This window comes from Talpa occidentalis, unplaced genomic scaffold, assembly GCF_014898055.3.
Source record: "Talpa occidentalis isolate TD23 unplaced genomic scaffold, MPIMG_talOcc4v2.1 talOcc4.14, whole genome shotgun sequence".
Classification (NCBI taxonomy): Eukaryota; Metazoa; Chordata; class Mammalia; order Eulipotyphla; family Talpidae; genus Talpa; species Talpa occidentalis.
Window position 1 is genome coordinate 65705229 of NW_023601433.1, and position 22467 is coordinate 65727695.

The 22467-nt window shown below is 33.9% G+C and overlaps 1 protein-coding gene across 1 annotated transcript in view; it reads left to right on the forward strand.

Moving 5' to 3' along the window:
• The window catches only part of MALRD1 (MAM and LDL receptor class A domain containing 1), a 385105-nt gene that overhangs the window by 34564 nt on the left and 328074 nt on the right, over positions 1-22467 (forward strand). Inside the window, exons 6-11 of the mRNA XM_054694679.1 lie at positions 336-440; positions 2010-2156; positions 3937-4103; positions 9643-9732; positions 12651-12858; positions 21072-21218. Of these exons, the coding sequence (XP_054550654.1) occupies positions 336-440; positions 2010-2156; positions 3937-4103; positions 9643-9732; positions 12651-12858; positions 21072-21218 (864 nt within the window). The remainder of the gene's footprint in view (positions 1-335; positions 441-2009; positions 2157-3936; positions 4104-9642; positions 9733-12650; positions 12859-21071; positions 21219-22467) is intronic.

The window sequence follows — 22467 nt, forward strand, 5'->3', positions numbered from 1 at the left end:
GTTGAAAAGGACATCATATATTATATTTGACACATGTCCAATTATCTTTCTAATAATAGACTATTAATTTCCACATTAGTACAGAAGCTACTGCTGTAGAAACATGGAAGATTTGGTTTTGGAGGTTAACAGTCACAACAGAGATCTGATTAATATACAGAAGCATCAAATGGTTTTCTCTGTGTCTGTGTATAATGGAGTTGCATAAGGGAAGATGTGTCATGGAGAGGAGTTGGGTAGAAAATGTTTAATAGAACAAGTGGTAATATTTTGAGAAATATACAGATATTTCCAGTTGCACCTGCATCTCACTTCCTGTCATCTTTTACATTTAGCAGATGAAAATTTACCATGTGAAGAAGTGTCAAATACCAAGGAGGATCTCTGCTATCCAGATACAAGTCTGTGTCGATTTGGTTCAACAGATGAAGGATTGAAGTGTAAGTGTGAACCCACATCCTGTTAGTGTGCAGACCATCTTGAGATTCAGAACACTACTTAGGAATTAAGACAACTAGTAGAGCTACTCACTTTGTGGACATTTATGTCCTAGTTTTAGCTGCGGTGTTATTAGAAGTTTGTAGCTTTTTTAAGAAAATGAAGGTGGTAAGTAAATATGTCAAATTTGATGTTGTTTTGGGCCTCCCCGGTGGCCCAGCGGTTGAGCGCTGGGTTGCGAAGCCGCCCGCGGCCTCTGTGGTGCTGGTTCAATCCCCGGCTGCTCCCCGGCCACCGGAGGAGGGTCCCACATGGCGTGCAGACCTCTCCTGCCGCCCGCTGCTCCCCTCAGCAGTGTACTTCGGTCCTTCTGCCTGCTCTGCTCCCCACTCTGGCTCTGGTGAATTCTCTCACCCTCCCGCGCTTCTGACTGTACCCAGTGCATGTATAAACAAAACAAACAAACAAACAAACAAATAAATAAACATGCCTCTATTAAAAAAAAAAAAAAAAACAAATTTGATGTTGTTTTGAAAAACAGTTCCATTAAACACTATCTTGGAATTACATATAATATTTATTCTTTAAAGTATCAATGCAGTAGTAAATAGTGATTAAACTGTGGTTGAGTCAGTTGTTAGTGGACACACTATGGTGGTAATACCTGATGGGGTTATCCCAATATTACCTCTGTTAAAAATAAATGAATAAATAACCCAACTGCTCCAACAAGTAAGATCAGGTCTATGCAGTTTAAAAAATTGTACCTAAGCATAATCCCTTTCAGTTCATCCATGTTGCTATGAATGGCATGAATTTATCTTGTTTGATTGCTGAATAGTATTACCTTGTGTATATATACCACATCTTCTTGATCCAGTCACCTATTTCTGAGCATTTGGGGTTATTTCCATATCTTATCTATTATAAATAGTGCTGCAGTAAGCATAGGGGTGCAGGTATGCTCCGTGAAATAAGCCAGAAGGAAAAAGAAAAATATCTGACTGTTTCACCTATAGGAGGAATATAGAGGAACCAAATAAAGGATCAGGAAAAATTTGCAATAATAAATAAAAAAATGAACAGATAACTAAACATCAGGGTCATTCTGCAAGGGAGCAGGAGGCAGAGGGATCAAAATGGGGGAAGGAAGAGCACAAAGGACTATGATGATGATTCACGGATGAATTGGTGGTGGGAATTTTATGGGGACTACACCTGAGAGGAGAAAGTATACATTGTACAAAAATGAATAATGATGTATGTGTGTGTGTGTATGTGTGTGTATACACACATATATAAAAAGAAAAGAAAAATTGTAACTAAGACAATGACACAAGAAAATGTGGAAACCTCTATCTATTTTTTTATTCTTATTTGGAAGTGATAACCCTCTGGATCAAATGAACTTTTGAAAAGCACATGTGGTGGTACACTCTAGGCTTATTGAATCAAAGTTTCAGATATGAATTTTGTGTGTCAGGCGGGAGTAGAAGAGGGGTGAAGGGTTCAGTTAAACAGTCACTGTAAAGGACTGATAGTCCACCAAGATCCTTTTCTTCTTTCTTTAGTGTGTCAAGTGTGTGGATTTGAAATTGACATGTGTGACTGGACATCAGAAGCATCTACTGGGCAAAATTCCTGGATGCGCACAAAAGTAAGAGAAGAGCCTGTACTAGCATCTACACCTCAGCAGGATCAAAATCATGATCATGAAGGTGGGATAAAAAATTAATACTTCTTATATATTATTTTTAGAATTGTGATTTATTGTGACTAGTGTGAAAACATTTAGTCAGGGTCTGAATGTATTTTGTTAAAGCTATGTTGTGCCATTAATATAGAAAGTGAAAAATACCTGTATTTCTGCCTTGTTAATTATACTAGATTAATAATTTTAATTATTCTAAATTTTGTTACTTTCTTATCATCAGGAGAGATAATAGATTTTATGGGAACAAACAGGAAAATTATTAAAAACTATTATCAACCCACTAACTCTCCTTATCACTGTATTAGTAATAATATGTTTCTTCCTCTTAGTCTGACTTTAAATTTGTGATTTCTTTCTTTTTCTCCCCATTGGTTTTGCCAGTCTAACTGGAGTGTAGCAAGTACTGTTGTTTTAATTTGCATTTCTCTGATGACATGATATGGAATATCTATATGCTTATTTGCCATCTGTATGCCTTCTTTGGTCTGCTAAGTTCATTAGTTGTTAGTCTTTTGTTTCTATTTTTCTACTCACACAGATTTGTATCCTTTAATTTTTATATAATTTTATGGATATTTTACATTTTAGCATATTTTTTATGTTATATTTCGTTAATAAAACTGAAAGTGCTCCAGTACTTTGGTCTTCTGGAATAGAAAGAACTTGATCCATTTAGAAAAATTTATGTTGTGATACAATTGACATATAATATTGCATTAGTTTCATTTGTACAACTTACTAATTTGACATATGTTTATGCTGAAAAATGGTTATCACAATAAGTTTAAGTTATATCCATACCATATATAGCTGTAATTTTTCTTGTGATGGTAACTTTAAGGATTTACTCTCTTAGTGATGTTCAGATGTTCTATGCAGTATTATTAACTATATTATTAACTATAGTAATGATGACTATATTACATTCCACAAATTATTTATCTTATAACGGGAAGTTATGAGATATTTGAACTCCTTCACTCATTTCACCAAACTCTACCACATACCAAAACTCTAACAACTACTTTATTAACTGTCCTTTGTATTTGACTTTTTTTCTTTTTGAGATTCTATGTATAAGTTGGATCATACAGCATTTGTGTTTTTCTTCCTGACTTATTTCACTTAGGAAAATGTCTCAAGGTCCATCTATGTTTTTGCCAGTGGCAGGATTTCCTTCTTTTTATGGCCAAATAATATTCATATATTATTTGCATATATTTCTTAATGCATTCAGCCATCAATGGGCACATAGGTTGCTTCTATAGCTTGACTGTTGTAACTAATGCTTCAATGGATGTATTTCAATGGATGTATATATATTTTCAAGATAATAGTTTTGTTTCCTTTGGATAAATACTCACAAGTGAAATTGCTGGACCTCACGGTAGTTCTATTTGTAATGTTTTGAGGACTTCCATACTATGCTCCACAGTGACTGTATCAATTTATATTTCTACTAACAGTGTATATGTATTCCCTTTTCTATAAATCCTGCTTATTTATCAGTAGGTTTCTTATAAGAATAATGAATTTCATATTGATGATATTATCAAGCTTTGATTTCAGAAATTAGGGGCATAAGTCAATGAATTTTAGAAATCACATATGGAAATGAAAACATAACTTGTAAGCGATGTAATGATTTAAAAATATGTTATCCTTTCTAATAAAACATTTGTGTTTCAGTTGGTTTTGAAAATTTCAAAAATAAAATAATGATATTCAAACAGAAATTATTTGACTTTTTTAAAAAAATGGATGACCTTTCCTTTATTTTTCAGGTTATTCTATGTGGATAAGTGTTAAGACTACTTCTACCGTTACCCAACCAGACAATAGGGCTTATCTCAATAGTTCTGTGTGTCATTGCTTGGGCAAGAGTTGCCGTCTTCAATTCTATTATTTTATGGAAAACAGCGTTCTGAGAGTAGGGCTATATAATAATAAGGTAAGAAGAAACTTGTACTTATTTAAAATTCATTGACTAGGTGAAATTCTATTCTTGGCAATTTGCATTTGTATTACACAGTTGTGTGTAGGCTTTAGGTATTCTTTAACTGGACTATATTTGGTATATCTTTAAAAACAAATTTTTAAGAAGCCAGTTTAGGAGATACAATCATGTGAAAAAGTTAATGTGATATCTGTGTAATATTATTTCATACAATTTTTAAAATTCATAGAAATTTATTGAAGGAACTAAGTTCTAATAAAATGAAATGTCAAGGATGTATCTTGTTAGCTCTGTATTGAAGTTCTGTAATCTCTTCTGGATTTTAGAGCTATGTATCATTGAGGGTATAAATATGATAAAAGTAAATTATTCTGACAGCAGTAGTTATGAATTTAAAAACTGTTAATTGTTGATTAAATATAGGCACATGTATCTTTTGAAAAATGGCACATCTGGAAGAGTGAAAGCTGTAGCAATAATGCTTGTTAATTAAAAAAAATCACATGTTTTACATCTAACTTTTAGCTGAAAATCCTCTATAAATGGGAAATTACAGAGGATACTTGAAGAATTTCTATTATAAAGAATAATTATAGCTAGGAATAAAAAATTATATGGATGAATAGCAGTCATTCTAGAAATGGGAAATATTTGACAATAATTGCAGGAATTCTGACATTGGAAAAAGAAAGGGTGAAAGCATCCATGTCATTTTCCTTTAGCTCAGGATACTTTGAACAAATCCCACTGAAACTTCCAAATGCCAACAATCAGGTTCATTTATCAACAAAAGTTAGTTTATTAGCTATACTTACTAAGAGCTACTAACCATTTGTCAATAGCATTTTCTTCAGAAATTTGAAGTGTCATCATTATTCTCTAGTATCAGAATGTTTATTACCAAGATATTTGAAAATTCAAGGGAAACTCTCTTTTTGTTCTCATTTTATCATATCACCTTTCTCTTTTCCTTTTGTGTGATTAATTTTTTTATTAAAGTTGTATTGTTTTAAAATATCTATACATACTACATTATGATCATCACCAAAGGACTAGTTTCTATTCTCTGCCATATAATTAACTCCCTTTACTACATTTACCCACTCCATCCCCCTTCTATCATGTCTGGTATTCTTTTCTTGACTCTTCTTTTCCAGGACATTCTGAGGCATAAATTTGGATGAGTACTATCATTGGATGATCTGATTTATGTGGATAAGACACAACTTCTAGATTCTACCACTTTATTATTTTTATAATATTTTTGTAGTAGTACTTGGTAGCCCGCTGCTCTAGAATCTATTTGGTATTTTTCATTCAATTTTGTGGTAAGGTGTGAGTGGCTGAATGGGTGAAAGCATTGCCCTGCCTTTTGTGTATTACTCTAAACTTTCCAAACACATGGGAGAAATTTTACCAAGAAAAGGTAAAACTTTATCTAGATATGTTTATCATTCATGCTTCAATATTTCAGATATTGTAAACTGAGTCATGTGAATCAAGCCCAGAAGCATAGTAAAAAAAAATTAGAATAATTTTGTTGAGTTTATATTATAATTAAAGCTGCTTTAATATATATTATATAGATCTATAATAGTTCTTTTCACATGGCAAGTAATTTTTTAAAATATTCATTTAATGTTGATGCAATCTTACCCTAAATTTAAGTAGAAATTTGCAACATGTATTTTTCTAATCTTGTGGATTATTTTAATATCCTGAACTCCAGTGATGGACTTTAAAAGTTTCAATATAGGTAATATGGAATTACGAATTATTGAAAATAAATAATATTATCCCTCTTGTGGCTTTGGGAATGTACATGAAAAGAATGAAACAAATTGGCTTCAGATACCACATATAATAACAATGGAGTAAAGATTCTGTTACTAAGCAATGGCTTATTGCTTGATGCACATAGAAACCAACACCATGATACTGATTTTTGATAAAAGAAAGTTATTATAAGATTTATCAGCAAGACGGGAGGAAAACTTCAAATCTGCATCTTTAGTCTGAAGCAGGCAGGACTTTTATAGGACTGGAGGAAGAGGGTGGGGGGAGTTAGGAATGTGGAAGCTGTGAGATTTGGTAAAGTAGGAATGGTTAGTCATAAACTGGCCCGTTTATGTTCAAGTACGGAGAAACTTTTTTAGCTAATGGGATTCTTGGGATTCCTGTTGATGAACCTCTTCTCTCTAAATACAGTCTGAGTAGCCACCCTCTTTTCAGTTTTATTTGATGCCAATGGTGTTCTCTTAGTTCTAGTTGGTTTGGCGCCCAAGGATAATTGCTTGTGTACATGGTCGGTTGTTTCATTTTCAGATAAGTGTTAAGTTCTGCCTCTGTGAAAACAAGCCTTAAAAGAAAAAAATAAACAAGTTATTTTCCCCTTTGGTGGAGGGCCTGAGGGAAAATTGACTTTGGTTTCAATTCTACCCCTCACATTATAAGAAAAGAAGAGAATCATGGAAAACTAACCTAGAGTGTTAGTCTGAACCAACTGGGTATGTATCTCAGAGTGTTGACTAATGTTTTATTCATTAGTTTACTCAGTATTCTGCTGTGTTCTGTAAGACAATATCTTTTCTGGCACTATATTTATTATGCTTTATGCATATAAAATGTTTACCAATAGAAAATCTGCCTCAAACTACATTTAAGTTACAAGTTGATGTTTTATCACAAGCTTAGATAGGACTCCAAGCATATAATTTACAAAATTATCTCTGATGAAAATGACCACTTATATAATCCATAATAGTATAAAAAAATTTAGACTACATGCATGTAAACCAAGAACTATCTAGTGAAAATGCCATGGGTCACTTTATCTTAGGAGAACATTAGAACTTCAGTAGTAAAAAAGTAGGCAAGAGACAAGCTGTTAAAAACAAAGCTGACTCTTTTAAAAGAGTCAGTATGTATGTAGCAGTTCAAGTTTGTGCCATCTAATGCCTTCGTTTAGGTTTTTGTCCATCATCCACAAGATAGTAATCATAGCAACAGCCTATATTTTATCTCAATGAACATTCCCATGTCAGTGAATCAAGAATGTATTTTCTAAATTCCCATTAGCGAATAAGAAATGTACAATATTGGGAGGAAAGATAAGACCTTAGAAAGTATCTTTTCTTTTATGATAGTCTTAACAGTCATAATATGCTTTCCTTGAGTTACCAAAAGTACATTGTCTTATCCCCAAATACAATCAAAAGTACTTAAATAAAACAACCATATTGAATTTGCTACCATTGATTTCTTTACTGGAAGAAAGAAGTGCAAATTGAGATCTCCAAGAGATCTAGTAATAAATATTTTTCTTGAAAGATAAAATGGCATTATTGATTCTGGTTGAGGGGAGCAAAGACATTTTTAAAATTTTTCATTGATTGGCTGATTTTAAGATAACAGAAAATTAGAACTTCACTTGAAAAACTTTTGAACTGTGGATTTATTTTTGTGTTGTCACCTGTTGAATGTAACTAGATAAAAATCTGAGAGTAAGGGTATAAATGCAATGAGAGCTGAATTCTTCTAGTTGGAGTAAAGTACTTTACTTTTTCATTGCTTCTGCCACTTTGCAAGAAAATATGGTAGAAAAATCTGTATTCTATTCACAATATACCATTAATTTAGTGTATGAAGTCATTTAAATTAAGAAAGAAATCTTTATCTTTTCCAAAAAAAATATTTAAATGCATTCTTCAGGTAAAATACAGGGGGATTAATTAGTCATTTTGAAAAGGAATACGACTGTTTCAAATTATTCTCATAAAATGAAAATGAGAGAATGTGATGAATACAACTTGCTTAGCCATGCCAATAAAAGCATCTGTGGGGAATATAAGTATCTTAATGCTAAGTAACTGAAGTTGCACCAGAAATAAAATAAACATATTTGTATATATCAACTTTTCATAGAGCTAGTTCATCTTGATGTGACTTGGGACCTATCAGTTACAAATATGTCTACCTATCAATTGCAAATATGTCTATGTTTTATTATCTTGTGGAAGCCTTAAGAGTTTATACAGATGAGTAATGAAATATATTTTGGTGGTTTTAGATTATTTTTTTGAAATATTTAAGACTTGAAAATTTGGAGTAGACATCAGAGGGGAAAGGACTAAGTTAAAAATAAATTCATTTTTAGAAAATCTTGGGTATGTATGAAATACATGAACCTGAGTGAGGAGATAAATGCTTTAGAGAGTCTGAAGGAGTATGAATGCCATGAGTCATTTGAATTACAACTAGATGTCACTTTTCAGTGCTGTTTCCTATTTCATAGCATAGGAGGGCACAGAGTTCAACCCAAGAAATGTTTATGGCACTGTCTGCATTTTTACTTTATTTATACGTGAAAATGCAGTGTGTTGTATAGGCAAATATTCTGAACAGTCTGGTCTATTCTGTCAAGGGAAATGCCAAATTAATTAGAATGATAAAATCTAAAGAAAAATAGGATTATTTCAAAGCATAAAGCCCAATACCATAGGCTAAATTTTGAACTATGTTACAGACTTTTAATGAGTATCTTCCCTCACTGCATATAGTGACATAATTTGGCAAGCATTTCACAATTTGGGAAGTTATTTTACAGATGAATGACATAGCATACCCTAGAAGACATAAAAATCTCTTTTATAGACTAACTAGAAGATTCAAAATGTAGAAATATAATCTCCAGAACATAACTATATTATTTGTAACTTATAATGAAATTCTCCCACACGTGAAAATATTTATATTTAGATTATGTGGAAAATATATATGACGATACCTAAAGTTTTTATATTAAATGTTTGCCAATCATTTCTTTCTTTTCTAATATGGTAATGGCCTATAATACAGCAATGTCAGTGGGATCAACGTGAATAACTGATACTCTGAATTGATGTTTATAATTTTACTTTTAAAGTGCAGTACTGTAAGATTCCACTCAAATTTTTATTGTTTCATTGCCCATCATAAAATACAAGCATCTTTATTATATTGACATGCTTTACTTCCTTATTCTTATAAAAGGTTACTTTCATAAAGCAGTTTTAGTTTCACAGAAAAATTAAGGGGAACATAAAGAGTGTCCACATTCCCTGTCACACATGTGTAACCTTTTCCATCATCAACATCCTGTACTATAGAGCTATATTTGTTGTATAACTAAGGAATGTAAACTGAACACATCATCATCACCCAAAATCCATATGTGATATTAGACTTTATTCTTGGTGTCGTACCCTGTGTATGTCTGGACAAATGTATAATGACATGTACCCCCCATTATATTATCACACAGAGCATTTTCACTATGCTAGAAATCTTCTGTGTCTATTTATTCAACCCTTCCCACTTCCATCTTCCTTTAAAAAAAAAAAAGCAGGTTTTATTTTTTTAACAAATGCGTTCGGTTTCCTTGCGTGTAATATATAGGCAGGGTAAAAGCTACTAAGATGCAATTAAGACAGCATGCATGTGATTTGAGAGTGGAATTTGGGGAATGAGTAATGTTTTTATGTTTGAATCAAAGGAAGAAATATTTTGGACATATAACACATCAACTCACAGAAAATGGGTGAAAGCAGAAGTTTCAATACCAGAAGATCTGAAGACATTTAAGGTAAAAAGGACAAAGCAGATATTTTTCAATCATAAATTTAATGTTTAGCTTTGCAATAGTGAATTTATTACCAATTGCTAAATTTAAGTCAGAATTTATGACCAAAGATCTAAGCTATTCAGAGGGGTGGGGTGAAGATGGAGTGAGGGAGGAGTAGCATAAGAGACTATGGAGGAGTATTATAGGTGCTTTGGTGACCCCACCTGATAGGAGAAATCCTATACTATCAAAATGTTAACAGGGGTATAAAACAAAGGTACTTCATTAAAAATTAAATAAAAAGGTAATTAAAGAAATAAGCATTTCAATTAGGGATGTCGATTTGTATATTTGGGGGGAGAAATTACCTATTTTTATTGTACCAAATCCATCTCAGGCTGAATTTCTCCTCTGTGCAGGAGCCAGAGTGTGAATACTATTGTTAAAAGTTTACTCATTCTCCATGGGCTCCTGCCCTTGCACCCCTCCACACGATCCATTGCAACCAAGGAAGCCAATTTCATTATGAAACAGATAAATAATAAACTAGTATTGAAAATCTATACAACATATACAAATGTAAATTACATAATTAACATTTTTATAACCCATGGATAATGTGACCTATACAATGATACATCTGATATGCACATATCTCAGTGAGAATGCTATCTCTTAAAAATGAATTTGGGATTTTGTTTTGTATATAGAGTTGATATTGTGAAGAAATATATATTTGATAACATCTGTATCTATACCTATATTTATATTTTACTTTTCTATTAGTGTTTGCCTGTCTTTTCTTCTCTAATATCAAGGCAACATTACAAAATATAGTAATTTCAATGGCATCAACATTTTAATAGCTGGTATTATGAATTACTATTTCGAATTTATTTTTGAAGTGCAATAATAGAAGATTCCATTCATTTTGTGATGTAAACAAAATATATTGGAGTGTGAGTGGAAAGTAATGAGAGAGATTGTATGTATAGTATAGGAAAACAATTTCATTCCTTTACGGTAATACAGTATTCATATGTTTTTCAAGGTGCTGAGTGCGAGAATCCAAATGACACTGAACTGTAACCATGCAGATTTTTAGAACTCCATTTATAGCTGAGGTTGGAATTTCTGAAACAAAGTATTTTTATAGAAATCTCAGCAAAGTTGAGGTTTATACAATAGCTTGAGTTAGTATTTTGATACCAATTTATTTTTCTAAACTGATACCTATCTTTATAACTTCTAAAAGAGGTACTAAGTGATTGGAGTTTTTCTTTTTTAAAAAACTGTATATTGAAGTTTGTTTTGTAATCGATTTAGAGGATAAAACAAAGTAAAATATAAAGAATATAATTTGAGACTATCCTCAGTTTCCAAGTGCTTATTAAATGTAAGTAGCATTTCAATAATGACAAACTTTTGAAATTAAAGTTCAAACTCATCAACTTTTGAAACAGACATATCTGCATATCTGAATAGTCGCTACTATGAAAATATACAGCAGGTCTGATAACTTCTATATCAGGATAGTCATGTAGAGAGAGTATACAACAACAAACTTTTCTTATTACATATGATTTAAGCATTTTCTAGACTAAATCCTAAACTTGATTTAAGTAATTCTGAACAAATATGTATTCCTCATGCCTTTGAAAAGAAGAAATTTATTCATACACTTTAAATTGGAGAGATTAAGAAGTAGTCTTCTTTCCTAGAATGCTACACCTTAATAAGATCTTTAGTGCTGTGCAACAAAATAGCAGTAATGGATATTTTCTGTATCTGTGCTCCCCAATATGGTAACCACTAGCCACATGTGACGCCTGAACACTAGAAATGTGGCTAGTATAGTGGAAGAATTGGATTTCAATTTAATTTGATTTAAATTGAAGTAGCCCTATGTAGTCACTGCCATATTGGACATGAGTTATTTTCTATAGAATTATTTGCTATAGTCAGCAGTTCATACTTCTCTAATCAGTGCTTTTGGCAGAGCTTCAAGGAATACTGATACTTTGACATTATCTTACATTTCACTAGTGATATATGGTTGTTTCACTCGCTAATATTATATACTTTCAGTAACCTCCTAGTAAAGCTAATAGGTTGGTTAAATAAGAGATTTATTTTCTTTAATTAGCACTTCTTTGATTGTTGGAGAAATTCTTTTATGAAAATTAATAGATTTTTATATTCTTTAAAACTTTCTATTTTAGTTTGTCTTTTACTCTTTGTCTGACATTTCCCTTCATAACTTTCTTTTTTTTTAAAGATTTATTTATTTATTTATACAAGCACTGGGGGTACAGTCAGAAGCACAGGAGGGTGAGGATTCACCAGAGCCAGAGCTGGAAACAGAACAGGCAGACTGATGAAATACACTGCTGAGGGGAACAGTGGGGTGAGTCAGGAGAGGTCTGTGCGCCATGTGGGACCCTCGCCGGTGGCCAGGGATCAAACCGGCGCTGCAGGGCCTGCAGGCAGCTTCGGAGCTCAGCGCTCAGCCACTGCACCACCAGGGGAGGCCCTCCCTTCATTACTTTCAATACTGATTTCAGCAATTAAATAAAAACAGGAGTTATAGCTCTTATAGAATCAGTGATGATGATACTTATTTTCCTGGAATATTGAAAAAATAAAGCTGTGAAGATGATGACCATATACACGTTCACAGTGAGGGATATTGTTGATGGTTATGTGGGATGTTATCTTTTGTCTAAAGATGGGTGATTTTTCAGGGTCCTCAGTGGATCTAATGTGCCCATCGGCCTTATGTGTGTACATCAGGCTTATCAAATAGGAACTTTGTATCAGATATATTTGCTCTTTAAACAGACATTTTTTTCTCAAAAATTATTTAATATCTACTATCCTTTTTTGTCTTTTAAAAGAGGTTGTAAGCTCATAAACCACTCATTCCCCCCCCCCCGAAGATTGTTTTTGAAGGGACTACTCTGAACCCGAAAGGTTTTATTGGGCTTGATCAGCTCTGGGTCTATGCCTGTGCAGAGTCTCCATCCAGAAAGCTTTGCTCTGCAGATGAATTCACTTGTGCCAGCGGCCAGTGCATAGCCCAAGAATCACTCTGTGACTCTCAGCAAGACTGTTTTGATGAGAGTGATGAAGATCCAGTGACTTGCTGTAAGTGAACTATTGCTTTACTTATTCACATGCTCTAATTCATGGCTGTGGTTGAATTTAATAGTGTTTGTTTTAAATAAGCAAAGTTAATATGTATGAAATAAGATAAACATACATTCTCACTCTGAAGCTATTTGCACTATTTCTTGTGTGGGTCTCTATGCTAATTTTATGCTTTGGTGTTTGTTGCTAACACTGCAAAATCTCTATTTGTTCAACAAAATGAATACTGTGACTTAGTGGGATGTGTGTGTTTGTGTGTGTATAAATGTGTATGTGTTTGCTTAAAGAGGAAAAGAGTTGGGAAAAAGAATCTCTTTGTACTTTCCGCTTTGGAGACATGCCAACCCTTATTAAATGTAGGACTTTTTCCATTCTTATAATTAAATAAGAAGTTGTGGGAAAGGAGTGAAGAGGAAGAAGGCTGCCATTGCTTACCAGGTGGCCACAATGACTGTAGAAATCATGTCAGTCATGGTTGGCATTCATGAGTGGGGGGAATAATCCTGACACCTTCTTTTCAACCATTTTATAGTTTTTGATAGGACTGATTCCAAAAAGTCCCATTACTATTCAAGTCTAGCATATTTAAAAGGAAAAAAAAATAATTTGCAATCTACGTGATGGTTACCATATGAGTTAATGTAGCAAGTAAGATGCTTAAGTCTCTTTAGAAATGATGAATTCCAACAAAATAAATCCAATTCCTATATCACAAATGATATTTATTTTTAATTATTAAAAAAATTTGACATTTTGCTTCAGTGTTTTAGTGAGGTATTTAGTTGAGCAAGAGAAAAAATATTGCAGCAAGATAGACACCTTTTTAATGAAAAGCTCTTTGTATAGTTTCCTTTTGTTGATGGGTGAGTAAGGATTTTAAGGGAAATGGAGAAGAATGCAGGAAAAAGGAGATCGGAAGCAAGGAAAAGAATCATCTGCTTGTTTGGAATGGGCAATTTAATTAACTCCTCAAACACCTAACTCTAAACACTGCATTTACACAGCTTAAGTTACTTACCAATATTATCTCTGAATGGATTCTTTGGTGGTTCTCACTTTGTCATTCATTAAAAAAAATAATCTGAGGGCAATTCATTTTTCTACCTTTCTATCCTATACATAATTTTTTAACAGAAAATTTGGTTCATTTCTTCTGAAGAAATTCATTTAATGACTTGCATTGTTCTCAGTTTCAGTAACCAAAATAAATATGTTCTTGTTATTGGTTTTTTTTTTTCCCCAATTGTGTATATTGAAACTGAGCTTCTTATTCTTCTATGGTGAGGGGCTCTTTATGTTTTCCTTTAAATTGGTTTAATCAAATCCCATGGTAGTAATAATCGATATTTTAGCATTTGATTCTGGACATATTTTCCCATTTCTCTTCATGTATTGAAATTTCATTGCTTACATAGCTGGCATTTTTCCAGTAGAGTGTATTTCGATACCATTCTACTATTTTCATTGTGTGACGATAACTCAGATGTCTGTGCTTTTCAAATAATAGTGTTACTTTTTATTCTGTTAAGTTTTTCAAATAATGTAGATATCTAAAGAAAAATATATAAAAAAAGCCTGGCATATTTGCTTGGATAAACTTTATATATGGGATATTGCATATTAATAATATTTATACATTTAATGTCTATAATGTATATTTTGATGTCAAAATTTATATTTCACATAAATTTTTATATAATAATTTTTGCTCTGAGAAAATTATGTAGTAATTTAGTTATTAGACTTAATATTATGTTACATTATTTTCTGTACCAAGGCATTTTGTATATTTATGAATATATACATATGCCTATGTATTATTACAAATAAGAAGCAGCCTTTTGAAATTTAAATTACTTTGAAACATTTTACAGACATTTTTACATTTGTATTTTACAAATTTGTATTTAAAATACAAGACTCTCATACATAGAATTTTTTCAAATTCATGAAACATAGGAAAAAATTGCTTTTATAGTTTCTTTTTATCCCACTTTAGGATGAATCTCTAGGAGAGTGTTGCTCATATATGCAATTTGGATAGCATCAGTAGTACTTACTATATTCTGGAGACTTAGTAAATATTAATTCATTAATCTTGTCATTTAGTATTTTAAGAGTCAATGTGTTTTTCCCAAAAGACACACACATTCAGATATCCTTCCATTACCAAATTCCTCTTTCTTTTAGATGCTATTTTAACCGGTGTGTTGACTAAGTATCTAGCCCAGTGCCTGTTCCAAAGCAGTTAATTGATAGGGTGTTGCTGTATAGTGGCTTCTCCCAGCATCACCTGGGAGATCTTTGCAAATGCAGAACCTCAAGCGATAGCTCAGTCTTACAGAACCAAAAGTTACATTTTAATAATGTCCCAGGTGATCCTCTGCACATTAATGTTTGAGAACTGCTGTGCCAAAGAGGCTTCAGAGAAGAGACAGCTGGGAAAGAAAACAGATGGCATGTAAAAGAAAGGAGACTTAAGAAAAAGGAAACTACTCAGGGACCTTTCAGGATAGCAGTGAAACCTACCAGCACTTCACTAATCCTAAGAGCATCATTGTAATTCCAAACAGTAGATACTAAGAATATTTTTAGTAAGGTAAAGTTGATGTGCAAATACTATACATAATTAATGTATACAATTTAATGTGTTAGGACATATGACACAATCACCATAGCCATCCCACCAGCTGGCTTCCTTGTGTCATAAGGGCATTCAACATGAGATGTGCTTACCCCTTTTGTCATAAGGGCATTCATTCAACATGAGATGTGCTCTTTGGGTATAGATAGGCTGTGCATATGGCTTCCCTGGGGGAAAAGGTGCTGGATGATTAGGTACCTGGTCTGCACCTCCTACTTACCAGACAGATACCAAGGCAGGACATGGCAGGCAGGGGCAGCTGGCAGTATGGGGCTGGGGCTACACCCCCACCCCCTTCCTCCTCAGTCGGGGTGGTCTTGTGGTCTTTCCCGGATTAGGATTACTGGAGCTGATGGACACCAAGTACTAGGACAGCTACCAGCAGGCACAACTTATGGCCTTAATGTGTCAGGTGAGCACTGCGGGCCAGGCAGCCACAAAGTGAGGTGTAGCTGTGCCAGTGAACCTGTGCTGCAAGGTCTTGGTGCAGTGCCCCTAGGGTGGCACAATCTGCTGCCTGGACCCATGAGCCACCTGGGTGTGGGCAGCTGCAGTTCAATATCCCTTTAGCCAGCCAGGGGACCTTAACCTGGCAGTCCCCCATTTGCTTCTGGGAACTGCACCCATGTGCCATGTGCTTCCAGTGCACCAGCCCCATGTGCTTGGGGTGATCTCCCTCAGCCTCCCACCATCCTGGAAGAGGCCTACACCACAGTGCATAAACAGAGGCCACCACATCTGAGGTTCCCGAGACCAGAGAAGTATCTGCAAAACATGTGGTTCAATGGTTGGGGAAGGAGGTCCAGGTTGTAGTGAGGGCGGTCTTGTCTGCTTGTTGGGGTTGCAGTAGCGGGAGGCCAGAAAAGGTAAGGGGCCCAGTAGCACAAACCAAGGATTCCAGAGCAGCCTAGCCTCAGGGGAAAGATAAGGATGGCAGTGATCAAGTGGAGTCTACAGCTCCAGGAAAGAGGCATTTGGTACCAAGCCCCAACCTGGCAAGGAACACCTACACTCGGTTCCTAGAGCAGAATTGTCGCTGTCATCCTGCAAGACTGCAACATCTGATGAGAAAGTGAGTGGTGTGTACAGGGTCCTAGCAGGTGTACTTCAAACAGTTTTAAAGAACTTACCAGAAGTCATATAACCCTTACTGAGTGGAGAATATCACTGATGAAGTTGTAAACTGAACACATTTTCCTGCCTAACAAAACTGTGACATGTAGACCCTAATGAACCACAGAAATGTATGCATTTCCATGTTTCAATAAACCAAACAGTCAAGAGTTGGAACCACTCTAAGTGCTCGTCAAATGACAAGTGAATAAGATGTGGGGTATGTATGCAATGGAATACTATTCAGCTATAAAAAAGATGAAACCTGCCCCTTGCAACAGTAAGGATTGACCTAGAGGGTATTGTGCTTAGTGAAATTAGCCCAGGGAAAGACATGTTTTCACTCATATGTGGTATACAGAGAAAATAAACATATGACCTAATTGGACTCTAAGACCAATTAGTGGTTATCAGAAGGGAAAAGTGGATATATGAGGACAGAGGAAACCGTGTTATGGTAATGAATAGATTTGGACTTGTAGAGGTGAATTTAATGTACTATACACATGTTGATTTTTAGTGATGCACATTGAAACAATGCAGTCTTACTTCAATAAAAATAAAAATTAACAAGGACTAAAAAAATTTGGAAAAATATATTTAATTTTTACTGTGATACCTTCTCTAAATGTCTTTCATATTTTTAAAAACCTTATTAAATACCAAATATATCCAGAGGGCAAGTATATAATCTAATACATACTTATTAAACAACATATTAATATTCCACATTCATTCCTTCCATACATATTTTTTTCTTTTTTTGAACTAGAAGATTCATACATATTTATAATTCTCATGATCCAGTAGATTTTTCCTAAACTGTTGCAATAAAATTCCCTTTCTCCTGCCACTATGCTACAGTGTCTAAATATGTAAGAACATTTTGTTATAATTTAAAAATATTACTCTGATGAAGTTAGTGAAACCTCACTAAAATTATGAACAGTGGCATCTCATTCTCTGATTAGAAATGGAAAATTTGTTCTGTTATCATAGTTAAAAATAATCAAATAGGCCTCCCCATGGCGCAGCGGTTGAGCGCTGGGTTGCGAAGCTGCTTGCAGCCTCTGAGGCTCCGGTTTGATCTCCGGCTGCTCCCCGGCCACTGGAGGAGGGTCCCACATGGTGCGCAGACCTTACCTGCCGCCCACTGCTCCCCTTAGCAGTGTACTTCGTCCATCTGCCTGTTCTGTTCCCCACTCTGGCTCTGGTGAATTCTGTCGCCCTCCTCCCGTGCTTCTGACTGTACCCAGTGCTTGTATAAACAAACAAACAAACAAATAAATAAATAAATAAATCTTTAAAAAAAATAATCAAATAACCCAAACACTGTTTATAATGAATGCATTTTGTTTATATGACTAGGCATTTTTTGGTGCTACAATAAGAATATGTTTGCTCTCTTGGCTTCCTTCAGATATTTATAGCTTCATCTTTTTTTAATTATATAGGAAAAATATTAATGGAACAACTTCAACTCTGGTGACTGAAATCCTGCTTATCTTATAATGCTATTAAATTTTAGGATATTAAAAAAATTCTTGAAGTGTGGTAGATCAAATGTCATTGTGTAAAACACCTGAGCAATTCACCAAGTATATTACAGAGGTGATTGCACCAATTTGCTTTCACATATCTTTACGGTGATAGATTAAAAAAGTGACTTTTCATTTTTCAAAGGACAGTGATATTTAGTGTTCTGTGGGAGGTATAATGATTGACATTTTAACTGGTACAACATCCAGGTGATGAAAGACATGTTTTGAACTTTCTACATTTCAACATTTATAAAATCCAGTTATTTTGGCATAAATTCTTCACATCTTTGCAATTGAGTCACATAGGCAGTGTGAAGAATCTGTGCAAGGGTTTGGTGAGGCATTTTCATACTCATTGGTTTTATAGCTGCTACATACATTTGCTTAGTTGGAGTATAGCCTGGTTACTTCAGTGGCCACCTGCAGTGAACAAGATGGTTATGTTTATGGATTTGTTTTGTGTATTAATATAAAACTTATTGCCTAAACAGGAATATGTGAGCAGAAAAAGGGGAATTATCAATTGTCATGCTAGGTATAAACTGGGGCAATCCTGGGCAACTCAGTTGTATGGCTGCTCTACTCATGAAAGTTTTTCTTATCCAGGGAAGTGTGTCTCTAGGAATTGGGATTCTCCTGGGTGGGGACAGAGATGGAAGGATTCCTTGGCTAAGTCTCAAACCAAGATTTTGGAACATTCAAGCACCTTTCAGAGGTCCAGTACATATTTTTTTTTAATATTTCCTTATTGCATCAACTGACCTAGAAGAATTGGGATGTAGCCTAGTAGGTGAAGTTCACAGAGGGTCAAGGTCTAGACTAGACCAGAAGATTTTCTGGATGCCCAGGAGACATAGAGGTTATAGTTTACTCAAGACTGTTCTTTACTGAAAAACAGAAGAACTTCTTTTATGAGTATTTTTTTTAATCAAAGTATTCCATGAACTCTATAGCCAGAGGTGAGGGAAGAAAAAAACATATCCAGAAACAATAGATTTACAGTGTGGTATATAAATGAATAGCATTTTTCTTGTTGATTCACCATTAGGTAATATGCAAGATCTTTTCATAATTATCCTTGGCTAAGTCTCAAACCAAAAATTTGGAACATTCAAGCACTTTTCAGAGGTCCAGTACATATTTTTTTTTATATTTCCATATTGCATCAACTGACCTAGAAGAATTGGGGGAGGTAGCCTAGTAGGTGAAGTTCACAAAGGGTTAATTCCAAGTCAATTCACTTGTTTTAATATTTTGGAAATTCATGTCAGGGAAAAATTAATATTTGTTAATAAAAAAATTCTTATAATATTTCTGTTATCTGACTGTCTAAATGAGCCCAACTATGAGATCTAAACATTTAACTGACATGCAGGAAATCTTTAAGTGGTGTTGTTATTTGCATAGTGCACTTCAGTGTTTTAATTATTGATATGTTAGTGCTGAAATATGTGGTCATGAAACCAGGCATCCCTGCTTATAGACATTTGAAGATCCCTTGATTATTAAGATATAATGAACTTACTCAAAATACTGGTAAAATTGGTCATATATTTTTTAAATTAGAAGTAATGATTTGGGGTAAGTATGTAGTATTGGAATCTTCTTGATTATGAGACAGAGTCCTGGTTTGGGGTGGCTTCCGGTATAAAGTTTTAAAAATTGTATTATTTTTTGTTGAGGTAATGTTGATTTTAGGAGGGCAGGTTTACACCTCTTTAGATGAATGTTACCATGATAAATCCACCACCACAGTACCTGTAATCCTCTAGCACAGTTCAGGTATAAATTTTGACATTAGATTTGACTGATATCAAAGCCTGGATGTTCTGTTGATTAAAATTTGTCATCAGCAGATTACTGAGAGCTAACATCCTATTTTTCTCTTTGGGGACAGTTACATTTGCTTTGGATTGTATTTGTGAGGGCTAATTGTATATAAACAAAATACTTGTCTCTTACATCTCAGTGGTAATATGTCAATTTTTTAAATCATTATTGTTATTAAAGGCAATAGCATTATGATCCTAGGGAAACTGTCAAAAATTTGGGTGTCTTATGAATAGGAAATGTTTTGCCTTCCTATTGTTATAAAAATGCCTCTGTATAAAGAGCAATATTTGGAAACAAGTGTAAAATTAATTATATTCATTTATCCCCACAGCTGCTATCTAAGATAGGCTGGTACTTTGAAATTCTTATTTTGGCAAAAGGAAATTTAATCACATAAAATCCAACTTCTCAAAAACACAAATCAAGTTGTCAAAATTTCTCTGAAACTTGCTTTTTCTTTTCTCACAAAATTGGAGACAAGATGGGGAAGATACTTATGAAGCTAACCCCAAACCTGACTTTCTCTAGAACTAGTTCTGCTGTGATAAGTGTAGGAATAAAGTATTCCTCAAATTTTAATTATATATTAAGAGGAAAAAAGGGCACAGTTTAGGTCACTGCAATTCCAAAGTGACTAGGCATTTTTTTTTTGAGAAAACCTTAAAATAGCATGCTAGAATGAAACCAAGGAGCTGGCCTCAGGTTCTTAAAATGTCCAGAATTAATTTATACTCCCACCTTTCAAATGGATTTTTTTCCTACCATCTCAGCTGGTGAAATAGTTACTCCCTGAAAAGCTCTGGTGTTCACCTTGCATCATTAAATACACGGGAGAGATGGACAGTCAGGGCACAATAAGCCAGTCTTGTAGACAGAAGCATGAAGAAAGTAATGCTTTACAGAGCACATGGAGAATCTTGTGAGACTGAAGACAATAAAACTATTGTGATAATTGTAAAATATTCACTATAAAATGGAATAATTATATTGACCTCCTAAGCTGGTTGACTTATCTAGAATCCAAGTTTTGCTGCATGTTCCTGCTTCACTTCTCGTCTTTTTCCCCTTATGCGTAACAGCAAATCGTCTCACCTGTGACTTTGAGTCTGGTTTCTGTGACTGGGAGCCATTTCTCACAGAAGATTCACACTGGGAATTCATGAAGGGAATGATCAGGGGAGAGCAAAATATTTCTCATCCTGACCATCCAGCAAACATAAATCATGGTAGGACATTGTCTTCTCAAAAAAAGTTGCCTTTCTTCCATGTTGAATGGTATTATGTATTCTCAGCAATCACACATTATGGAGTGATGGTGCTGTGTATTTTCATTTTTGGACTATGGGTTATATAAACAGAACTCTAATTTGTTTTGCTTAAATTCTCCTGATTGACTTACTAATTTGCAATTAATTTAGTTTTCTGGAATGAACATTGCTTTAAACACCAATAGTTTTGTTGCGTTTTTCAAAGTTTAAATTGCTGGCATGAAGAAAGGAAGTCTTTTGATAATCTTTCTAGTCTCCAGGAATTACAGTATGATTGTCTTTGTTTTGGAGCAATCTCGTTTTTGAAAAATAGAAAGAAAAATAGTTTAATCTTCTTTCTGTGAACAAAGAACAGAGATTTAGCACTACCTATAAAATAAATCTACAAATACTTGAACTCTTAAGGCTTTAAAATTTTTTTTGGTAAGAAACCATTTTACTTCTTTGTATATATTTTTAAAAAGCATTGTAATTTTTCAAATATCCTGGAAATAGAGCAATCATAGCATTCCAGTAAGATTTTATTAAATTCCAAGAAAAACAGAAGAATTTTGTTCTTTTTTTCTTTTGCTTTTTTTGATGCTATTGCCTGGGTACATAAGTATCATCTTAACTTTTTAATAAAGAGAATGATACTTGAGACACTTTTTAAGATATGTAACCCCATTGAACATTGTTCTATAGGTTTTTCCTTTGAGATTTCCAAACAAATATGCCAAAACTAACAATGTCAACTGTATTTTTAATTGCAGTCTTTGGAATTGGGGTTGGTGGGACAGGTTGTTAGGGGATGGAGAGAGAAAAACTTTGCCATCCATCTGCTGTCTATACCTATAAACTCAGCTCTATTGACAGTGATGATGTTAATTTTTAAAACATCTCCTTGGTATACTGTAATTCCATTGTCCCCTTAATACATACTGCAGAGCAGACTTCTAAGAGACAAATGCAGAGACACATTCCTAGAATTCCTGTTCTGAGTATAAAATTGCCTCTCTTTACCCCTCAATTGCTTATATAAAATTCTAAGACAATGTTACTTCTTTTCCAAATATTTATCTAAAATTACATTCAGCTTTCATGTGAGTTTTCATCAAGTTAATATTTGTATAATTTTAAAAATAATTTAAATTTTATATAATTGCTTGTTTCCGTTTCACTAGAGGGCTTTTGTCTTCCATAGTACATTATGATGTTCTTCACATGA